Here is an 11,718-nt window from a genome sequence, read left to right on the forward strand (position 1 = left end):
GGGATTGACCTTCACACTATAATGCCCTCAGGGTTGAAAGAGCAAGCATGTGTGGTGTGATGGAAATTTCAACCCATTCTTTCCTACTCAAACAAAGTGCTTTCTATCGAATTTTGACTTTCAGTACTTAAGGCCAAGTACTATCCACAGTCAGTGTCTTGCTTTGAAATTTGACCTGACCTGACTTATTCTAGTGTCCTTGCATTTCTGTTTAGTTCCTTTTTTGAGCTAGCATTATCATTGGTTTTGAATAAACTTTCAAAATATTGTAGCCCAAAGCCATCGCTGTGATAGAGTGCCAGACTAACATTTACAGTTATCAAGCTCATGGACGAAACGAAATTGCTTCCCCTAAGTTACCTGTGATCTCTGATGAAGAATCTAGGAAGATTCTCAGTATTAGATCATTATATTCAATACTTTTACATTCAGAGGTACCAAGCCACAAATGGTTAAACAGTTGGAATCTATATCACTGTTGACACAATTTAAGGGGGGTCAAATCAAGGAGTGGCAAGGCTTAGTAACATATTTGATTGTATATTGCACAACCATGAGGAGGAGGAGTCAACAGATGTACTCACAGTTTCAATGGGCCACTACATATGAAGTAGTGTCCAACTTTGTGAAGTTAGGGGTGAGGTGAGTTATACAGTAATTCTGGCATTAAGAACTAGGCAGTGGCACTAAAGATGAGTCAACCCACTCATCCAACTATTCCTGCCATTAATGAGAGAATTATACCCTTGACATCAAGAAATGAAAAATCCTGAAGGACTCACATCATAATGAGTGAGGCATTCTCATCCTTTAATGAAGATACCCCAGGAGATATTCCTACAGAGTCACCTTGGTGAATTACGAACTGACCAATTTTAGAGCAGATTCCCACTATACTGTCAAGAGAGGAAAGCAAGAGGAGAGATGTCTTAGTTCTTTACATTTGAAAAGGAGATTGGCAGTGGTAGAGAGCCACTAGCCCATCATGAAACAAAGAGTTGATCTGGTACCTGTGAACCAAAGCAGCTGAAGCTGATCCAGCCAAAACCAATCTCCACTCATCCATGGCTACTAATTGAAATCCATTGGCAACTCTCAAATTTTGCTGACAGGGCTAAGACAAGCAGAATAAAGTCTCAATTGATCTCAGTGATTGTGTATATTTTGAGAAAGTAAATTCTAAATTATTGTCTTTTATGTTTACATATTTGAATTTCCTTTTTTTTAAATTTAAAGTCCATTGCCTTTTACAAACACAATCATATGATGGATACAGTGAATAAATATCTCTCTTACAAGTATTTTGGAGGATGCCTTTGGTCATCACTCATTCTTGAATTTGTCAGATATAAAAGACCATTTAGTGGAGGTGTTATTATTATTTTATTTATTTTGTGAGTTAATATTCATCATTGTTTAGTTTTGTTATAATAAGAGGGATAAAAAGTAGGAAATTGCTGGAAGTTGTGTATTTGTAGAATACCTCAGTGTGAGAAATAAACAGCAGTGATCAGATGAGAGACTATAGAGTGCAAAGAGAGTTCAAAGTAAAACTGAGTAAAGGAGAGTTTTGGTCAGAAAAAAATTAGAAAAGGTAAAGCTAACCGTTGTAGGAGTGAATAGCCTAACAGTTGGTGTGCTAAAGTGAGATTAATAGATTTCTAACAATTTACAAGAGTAACTTCTCTACTGAAAGGGTGTTTTAAAGCAATTAAACATGTCTGTGTAGACTTTGACAAAATGCAGACAGTTATTTGGAAGTAGGCCTATATACGAAAAAGCACACTTGTAATTCATGAGGAAGGGTAAGGGAAATATACACTGATAAGAAAAGAAAAGGATTAAGTGAATTATACACCGATAGTGTTTAAGATACAAATAGAAAAGAATAGTTCAGCTTGTGAACTGAATTGGTCTAAATGGATTTTTGACAAGAAAAAGAAATTCTGTGTGGTATTTAAGATATAGCTATGATATACCTGGTGTAAAGAATGTTCATGTATATGGTTTGTTTTGAATGTATTAAATTTAAAACAAGCAGAATGCATGCTGTCCATTTATTGTTGATTTATCACCAACAAGTCACAGACACTTACTGTAGAAGAATTCTTAGCCCAACACACCCATATATTTTAATTTACTATATATGCTATATAAAAAGTTTCTGAAATCATGCATATGAAGAAAAAGGACAAGGGAGCAAAATCTTACTTTATGGTTAAATAGTGTGTAAATATTATAGGTGAACCAGATTTGTTTTCTGCATTTTATGTTTTACCTTTTATTATGATTACAAATGATTATTAAATTATTAAATGGTTAACCTCTTAAAGAATAGTTTTTGTGTATTTATGAGAGTTCTTTTTTTTTTATTCATAACTGTATCCTCTCTTAGGATTTACAATACTAGAAAATGGCTTTTGACACCTGTGATGAGCAGAGTACATGCAGCTTCTTGTGCAACTTTGTGCTTAATTACAAACAAACCAAACCAATTTTATCTGAAATATTCACCTATGTTTAACTGTTTCCTTTTTTGTGAGAGGGCAGTTTTAGATAAATCTATGTTAAAGTTCTATTTTAGTATGCATTTTATCTTTGTTGAAGTTTGTTCTGAACATGTGTTACCATTGTTAAAGTGTTTTATTTATTTCTTTAACAAATTGTAATTATTTGTTCTTAAAGCAAACAATGTATCTCTGTAAATCTGGTTCCTTTTTTTTAATTTCTGTGACTGTAAAGAGAAGTACTAGCAACTTAGTCACTGAGTGACTCATGTATGTGGTGTATTCTAAAAATAAAAATGTATAACTTTAGTAAAAAACAATTTAAAATTATAGTTAAAAACATAATTTATAATTTCAGTTTAAAATACTTAATAAAAAACCCTTTAATAATGATCACTTCCTAAAACTACAAAATGTTCGTTTAGGTATGAATTTAAATGAAAGTTTTTTAAAATACTTACATACATAATAGGGTGTCTCAAATGGAACTTGAATTTGAGTACAATGTCAGTTCTGATTTATATTCACATAGTTATGCTAAAAAGCCATAATTTGCACCTCTATGATGATTACAAGTGAATGAAGCATTTCATAAAGCATTACCGTGGATTTTATTGATTGTACGTGTACTGTCCATAACATATAAAATAAATATTGTTATTGATTGTACTTGTACTGCCCATAATATATAAAATATTAATACCGATTTTCTCCATTGTACTTGTACTGCCCATAACACATAAAATATTATTACTAATTTTATTCATTTCATTGTACTTGTACTGTCCATAACATATAAAATATTAATACTGATTTAATTGATTGTACTTGTGCTGCCCATAACATATAAAATATTATTACCAATTTTACTGATTGTACTTGTACTGTCCATAACATATAAACTATTATTATTGATTTTATTCATTTTACTTGTACTGCCCATAACATATAAATATTATTATTGATTGTACTTGTACTGTCCATAACATATAAAATATTATTATTGATTGTACTTGAACTGTCCATAACATATAAACTATTATTATTGATTGTACTTGTACTGTCCATAACATATAAAATATTATTATTGATTGTACTTGTACTGCCCATAACATATAAATATTATTATTGATTGTACTTGTACTGTCCATAACATATAAAATATTATTATTGATTTTATTCATTGTACTTGTACTGCCCATAACATATAAATATTATTATTGATTGTACTTGTACTGTCCATAACATATAAAATATTATTATTGATTTTATTGATTGTACTTGTACTGCCCATAACATATAAAATACTATTATTGATTTTATTGAATATATTTGTACTGTCCATAACATATAAAATATTATTACCCTATAAATAGGAATCAAAAAAGCACCCACAGTTTAATTAGGTTTTTGTTTGATTTGGGACACTCTAATACACACTGTCAGAACTAAGTACTGCACATGTAATTTAAACAGATATCAAGGATTACAACTGAAGAAATGTACTTAATCCTTTCGGCGCATTTGGTTGGCGACAGCAGTTGACTTGAAGGCTCAGCGCGGCAGACGATCTTCCTTTATTCCTGTTAATCTTATGTATTGAATTTAACATATATAGTATTGGGTACAATCACTGAATATTTCAGAAACTTTTGTTGAGTTATTGCCGAGATATCATGCGTTTAGTAATTAGTTGAAGTATCAAGAATATATATTTAGTGCCATGCCAAACATTAAAAGTTGTTATTCACTGCCGAAAGGGTTAAGGTTATTTTATGTTGTGTGTATAGTATACCTCTTTAACTATAACATGTTTGTTCCTAAATAAATTCACCAATACTAATATATAAAGACTTTCAATATAAGTTTTAGTTATCTGTACAAGTTACAAAACTCTTTCACAATGGCACACTTCCCTACTTTGTATGTGACACATTTTTCAACCATTTGACAAAATATGCTCCAGAAATGGTAACATGCTTTGTGAAATGAATTGCACTTAAGCTTATATTTGAACAAAAAATAGAATGTTGCATTGCAGAAAATATTAAAAACACTAACTTACCAAGTATTAGATATATTTATGTTCATTACATTTGGTCTGTAAAGTGAAAAAAATACTCCTCAGTTGGTAAAGAGACTTCAAACTTAAGTTTCTGCTACCCAGTTATTGGGTTTCATTAATAAAATAATTATCTCTTGTTACAAACAAAGGAAAACTATCTTCTTTCCAAAACTCTTTAACCTCTCATAAAGCATATACAGTGAATGATCAAAACAGTATGATGAAATTTCTTATTGCATTATTAAACTCTTCAAGGCCTGTCAGCTTTACTAGTTGTGAACATTTTTGAACCTGTATGAGATTAATGTTGAAATGGAGGAAAATTTCCTAGCCTTGCAACACCAACAGTTAACAGTCCTGCAGAAAAAAATGAGTAATGGAACTTTTATTTTACATATTGTAAGATTCACTGAAGAAGTAATTAAACAGAAATATGAAGGAATCCATAAATGCAGAAGTTTTATGTTTGAGTAATGTGTAAACACTTACAAATAAACTACGAGAATCCTGAAATCCTTACAAATATTAGTTTTTGCTGCAGTCCTCACACAAAACTCAATTTCAAAGCCATATTAAACTAGTCAATTATAGTTATGAATTCTTTCTATGCTATAATTTCTTGAAGAAAAGAGTCTGATTATTAGCAAATATAATAACTTAGCCAGGTATATAAACTTAATCTCAAATATTGAAGTATAATACGATTAAAGATAAAACATAGCTTTATAAAAATAAATAAATGGTTCTGTTCATTAATAATTACATGTGCACTTTCTGATTAAAAAGTTAATTATGTTTAAGTAAGAAGTAATACTAACGTATGGCTATGCAGTCAGTTAAAAAAACTGTATTATATATAGAAATCTTTCCCTGAAAATATTACATACAACACAAATGTTTAGCACCATGTGTATATATTTTATTCTGTATTGAACTATTAGAGCCAATGTTAAAAACAGGTCACAATTTTCTGCATTAAAGACAAAATATTCAGAAAAAAATGTTTGCATGTAACTAATGTATTTATGTACCGCATACCAAAAGTTGTCATATTTTGTTTCTTTGTGACAAAAAAGCAGTATTTCTAAAATAAGCTTTCATTACTTTTATCCATATATGCATTTATCTATACCATGCTATAATTATTTTTAAAATTCAAATAACTCACCAATGCCAAATGTTAAACCTATCATTTTACTGTATACTTGTTTGGCTTGCCTCGCATGATAGAGTACATAGGTCCCAGCACCAAAAATTCCCAAGCCACTAATTACTTGACACTGAGTGCACTTCATCTGCTGAATCTCTAGGCCTTCTTGTTCTAACTGGTTAGTAGCAGAACTGTGTTTACCTTCTGCAGCATGTATTGACATGTGGCCACTTCTGAAAAGTAGGTACATACATTTCTTCACCTTTGATTTACACAAAAAAAAGAATAAAAAAATACACAAACATCACAAAATAATATATCTTTAAATATCATTCAAATTATCTGATACAGAACATCTATAGCTCCATCCAATAATAATATATTCTTATATAGTTCACTATAAGAATTTAGACTTCCTCTAACAGGAAAATCTACTTAAAAATATATATCAAGTAAAGATATATTCGTAGAACACTATATTGTAACTGCAGTTATCTTAATGATAGAAATAATTTTGATTTGAAAATACAAGTACATATGAAACATATAAATACATATGAAGAACAGTAATGTTATTACTTTTGACCAATATTAATCCCATTTTCAAAAGTGGGGTCAAAGTGCACACATTTTGGCTGATATTAATCCCATTTGCAAAAGTGAAGGTCTAAGTTCACATGCTAAGACATTTTACAGTTTCCTTCAACAAGATATTATCATTTTATATTAAAGTTATCAAATATTCACTTTATCCTACAGTTTGTGGGAAAGTAAATACCAGATACAATTTACAATAATATTGAAGAAAAGCCAGAGGTTATGCAGTTGTAAAACACAAACTGTACAATGGACAAACATATTTTTGTTCTTCTTACAAATTTCACCTTGTATTTTGACTTATCAAACTGACACCTGTTTTTGTTTTCCTCAATTCTGTAATTATGGAATTTCAACAGGTTTCCATGGCTTCAAGTGTTAATTATATAATTCTAATTGTGTACAATTTTTGAATTTATCATTTTTGAGGAGTTACTTGTTATCTTAACAAATGAAAGTGACATAAATTCTAGTTTTATTTTATTTACTTTTCATTCATTATTCCTTCTATTGTTTAACTGGATTATAAATGTTTAGTTACATTAAAGTGCTCAACCGTTTATCAAAATGAGGTTGATTTATGATTGTGCATGTATTTTGACACTAGTTGTGATGTACAGATATTAATATGTAGATTTATAATAATAGCTAGTAACATGAAATGTAACCTCATGGTCTAATACCAAATAAAAAGTCTTCTTTCACCTTGGAAATAGATAAATTCACAAGATACGGTGAGAAAGTGTTATTGTTAATTATTGGTAAATACTGTTCTTAATATTGAGAAGTTGTTAAATTTTGAAACATTGTATTATCATTTGGCAAGTTAGGTTACTTATTTTTCTTGCTCTTTTTACCTAGTTTCATTGATATTGTAATTCATTACACTAAGGTTTATGTTCTATTGTTTATTAATATTTATACCTAGTCCTGTCCATGTATGGGTTTCGTAACTGTTTGTTTTTTTTTTTTTAAGTGATAAAATTTGTATTCTAGTTGTTTGAAAGTTATATACTCTTCAAAAAAAGAAACACAAAAGGCAAAATTTGAGACACATTTGTTAACAAGTTTATTCTGGGTAGTTCTGTATGACATGTATGAAACTTTGCACATTCACTGCTGAGCATCCAAAATCTGCAAAGGCAAAGTCCACTCTCACTAGTTGAAGTTTAACGTCACTCAACGCCAATAACGAGTATGCCCCCCGTGAGCATCAATAACTGCTTGGCATCTCCTGCCCATGGAAGCGATGAAATGACGAATCACATCCTGTGGAATGGCTGTCCACTCAACCTGCAAAGCTGCTGCAAGCTGAGGTAGAGTCTGCAGTTGAGGTTGTCACCGTAGCAGACGTCGGTCAAACTCGTCCCAAAGATGTTCAATGGGGTTTAAATCTGGTGATCTGGAGGGCCAGGGAAGAATGTTGATATTGTGGTGTCTCAAAAAGACAGTGGTGAGTCATGCTGTTTGAGGATGGGCGTTGTCATGTTGATAAACGTCAATGTTCACCATGATGGGTTGCACATGGGGCCTAAGAATCTCGTCAACAGTTGCGTACGATCTGATCGGAAATCCTACACAGCCCTGGTATGGTTGAGGCAGTAGACATCGCAGTGGTGGTCCTATCCCGAAGGTGACGTAACTGGATATAGCGATCTTGTGTGGGCGTGGTCACACGAGGTCTGCCAGATCGTGGACGGTCACAAATTGATCCATGTTGTTGGTGACGATTCCATAGCCTTGTGATGGTGCTTGGGTGGACATTCACAGCTCTGGCAACATCTGATCAAGATTCGCCTGCTTCCAAGCAACCAATGGCATTGTTGCGTTGTGCTTGAGTCAGTCTTGGCGTAACTGTATTGCGTGTCAGTGGCTTAACACTGAGCTATGGAAACTGAGAACCCGTCACTTTTATAGGGATTTTGCACATGTTGCACTTGCAGAACATGCAGATCTCTCAAACATATTTATTGGACATGAATGCGTTTTGGCAAAAAATTCGATGTTTTCCTCCGTTTTCAAAGTGCACAACTTTTATTGTCATTTTGGTCTGACAATCAGTGCCTTAACACATGTAACATCACATACTCTAAGCTTGTAACATTATTACATATATTTCTCTTTAAAATAACATAAATATCCCTTTTGTGTTTCTTTTTTTGAAAAGCATATGTTTCTTTTGCTTTATTTAGTACCGTTTTTGTTTGACCCTGGTGACAGCAACATTTTGTTTTAACTGTAACACAATTAGATTTGCAAAAAGCTTTACATAAGGTCTCACTGTTACACAAAATATTTTTTTAAGAAAATTACATCAGTTAGAGACAGAAAATGATAAGTTGACTGGATTTAGAGTGGTTGAGGTAATAGAATCCAGTCAAACTTGACCTTCATTACTGGTCAGTGCTCGAGTCTTTCCCCTTATTTGTTTACATTAATGATATTGATATGGGCATTTATAATCAATAAATCAAATTTGTTAATGAAACTCAACTCTTTAGTTTCTCTCTACCTGTACTGAAGATACTGAAGTACTAAAGAATGACTCAGATCAACTGGCAAGTTGTATAGCTAATAATTAAGGTAAAGACTACACTTCAAATGTTTTTCAGTATGCATACAAAAGGAATTAGTGTACATGCTAAAATGCTTCTCCAACACATAACACATACTTATATTGTTGTCAAAGCTGTCTTATAATAACATATAGATGTGACACAGACTAATGGATCTTTGTCTTTAGACTATTGCTACTGAGCAATATATGGAAAAGGGTTGCCTTGTTGGATTTTTCAAAGGAAAAGAAACAAGTTATTTTTTGTTTATAAGTGATGAAATGTCTAAGTATAAATTATTCTTTATGTGTTTTTTTTTAAAGTATGGAACCATGTTTGATATTATGACACTTCTAAATGTGACTGACCCTTTGCTCAACAACCAGTTTTCATAAGGGAGAGAGTGATAGTTACAACTATAACACTACATGTTGATAATACTGGTAGCTGTAATTTTAGTCATTGAAAATATCACAATGATATAGAAATGAGGATTCAAAATGAAAGTATATAAGAACTATTTCTAAAGTACACTTGCAGGTAAATATGCAGATGAAATTAAGTTTTATAAAGCCATGTTAAATGTTTGAACCAGTGAACCTGCAGACTATCATTATGAAACCATAATTACAATAAGTGCAAGGTAATACATTCTGGTTATCATAATTTTAATACAAATGAGAACCAACTCAATAGCATAATTAAAAAAAAATCTTGAATTAGAGTTGGATGAGTTACTCAAGCTATTGAAGCAATGTTCTGTTGCTAGTAATGAAATCAATCAAATTTATAGTGTATTTACAGACACTGATTGCAAGTGAATTGAGGTAAGTATATCTCTGTACAAAGCACTAGTTAGGACTTATGAAGGATATTTGTTATACTGTGTACAGTTTCAGTATCTATCTAACAAAGGATATTAACTTAGTAGAAGGATTCAGAGGAGAGCTTAGCATATTTCTGGGAATGGGATATTTTCTATGTAAAAAGGGGTTAAGTTAAACTTATCTTCTCTTGAGAAAAGACAGATAAGAGATTTTTTTTTTTAAACTGAAGTTACAGCTATGTTTTACAAAATTATTTGAGGAGTCAATAAAGTTGCAACCTCAAAGGTATTTCTACAATGTTTTGATAATTATATAAAGTTAGGTCACAAGTTTGATATTTGAGAAAGTCAATCTCGATTCTCATTAAAACAATTTTGTGATAGGAAAATTTACTTTTCCTAAGAGTTAAGTGTACAAAGACAGCCTTGATAGACAAAATGGTTCTATGTTATGCAAAAGTGCAACATATCGCACATTAATAATAATTTATGTATCACTTGTACTTTTGTTATAAGTAACAGCAAAGTGTAATAAACTGTCATTATACAAAATCAATCTACAAAAATAGTTTGTATTGTAATTCATCAACGTTTAATATATTTTCGTTAATCTCATAGTACAAGGGCTTATGGTTTGTATTAAGAAAAAAAAAACAATATCTGTTTTAAATTTAAATAAAAAACATCGGTCATTCACCTTGCAATGTGTATTATAATAATAATGGTAGTGCATGCTACTGATACATTACTCTAGGCTTACACTGTTTACAGTCTGTATATTAATTATTATTAATAATCGCTATAGACAAAATCCAGTAATATAATAACAACATATATATTTATATATACTATTATAATTATTTGTTATTCGCTAAATGACTCTAAAGACACCAAACTGGGTTAATACTGATATTTTGTACTAAAAAATGTATTTACATCACGGTTACACTTTTCCTTTTACACGCTGTAAGTAAGAACATTAATTGAAAAAAATCCAGAGGGCGTATTCCTTATGCTTATAGATGAAATTCCATTATTTGGTTTTTTTCTTCTTTCTCTCACTCTTTTTTTCTTTGCTTTCTTGTTCTTTTATTGAATTTCACGCAAAGTTGTTTGAGAGATATCTGCACAAGATCTTCATCATTATCACATATGTAAAATACACAGTAGCATAAAAAATTGTAACTATCTGTTTTATGGCCAGGTGGTTAAGGCACTCGACTTGTAATCTGAATAGCGTGGGTTAGAATTCCCGTCACACCAAACATGCTCGCTCTTTCAGCCGTGGGAGCGTTATAAGTTTCGGTCAATCCCATTATTCGTTGGTAAAAGAGTAGCCTAATAGTTGGTGGTGGGTGGTGATGACCAGAGCCTTCTCTGTAGTCTTACACCGCTAAATTAGGGAGGGACAGCTAACGCAGATAGCCCTCGTGTAGCTTTGCGCGAAATTATAAACAAACAAAAACCTGTTTTGATACCATGTAAACATGGGGGCTTACATTTTTGATTTATTTTACAACACGGAGACTTTTCTACTGCCATAAAGAATCGCCCTGTGATGGATAAATGACCCTTCCTTTATTTCCGCTTTAAAATAATATGGGATTAACAGTGAGCGTTTATCATATGCTTATAGATAAACTCCAATATAGAATACATCAGAACAAGTAGTTCCAGTTTTGGTGCCACTTTGTGTTTTACAAAATATATGATTGTTATCTCTGTATTTCTGTATAATAGAGCTGGAGTCTTTTTTTTTTTGAGTTCAAGCTAGAATTTTTTTGTCAATATAATTACATGAAATAATGTCAGATATTCTTTGGTATGAGTTTATGAAATCACATTAAGCGAAAAGTAGTCAATAAAGTTACAAAATATAATCATCTCTCAATTGTAAAAAAAAAAAGTGATTATATTTTGCTAAATTATTTTTATTTTAGTAAAATAATCTCAATAGATTGTTGTTTTTCTTTTTGTTTTTTGTACATGCTAAACTGCTGCTTGTCATTATAATCAAA

At 31.3% G+C, this 11,718-nt stretch overlaps 1 protein-coding gene across 3 annotated transcripts; it reads right to left on the reverse strand.

The window, feature by feature from the left end:
• Positions 1-4,731: 4,731 nt before the first annotated feature.
• On the reverse strand, positions 4,732-10,790 carry LOC143226586 (uncharacterized). 3 transcript variants are annotated; one of them, XM_076457758.1, is made up of 3 exons: positions 10,637-10,790; positions 5,741-5,955; positions 4,732-4,929 (listed from the first exon to the last, which is right to left on the reverse strand). In XM_076457758.1, the coding sequence occupies exons 1-3, from the start codon at positions 10,678-10,680 to the stop codon at positions 4,874-4,876; spliced, it is 315 nt and encodes a 104-aa protein (XP_076313873.1). In that variant the 5' UTR covers positions 10,681-10,790; the 3' UTR covers positions 4,732-4,873. The 3 variants fall into 3 exon arrangements, with proteins under 3 accessions (XP_076313873.1, XP_076313874.1, XP_076313875.1); XM_076457759.1 differs by having other exon boundaries at positions 5,741-5,952; positions 10,637-10,748; XM_076457760.1 differs by having other exon boundaries at positions 10,398-10,688.
• Between the last annotated feature and the right edge of the window lie 928 nt (positions 10,791-11,718).

This window comes from Tachypleus tridentatus, chromosome 9 (assembly GCF_004210375.1).
Source record: "Tachypleus tridentatus isolate NWPU-2018 chromosome 9, ASM421037v1, whole genome shotgun sequence".
In the NCBI taxonomy this organism is placed as follows: domain Eukaryota; kingdom Metazoa; phylum Arthropoda; class Merostomata; order Xiphosura; family Limulidae; genus Tachypleus; species Tachypleus tridentatus.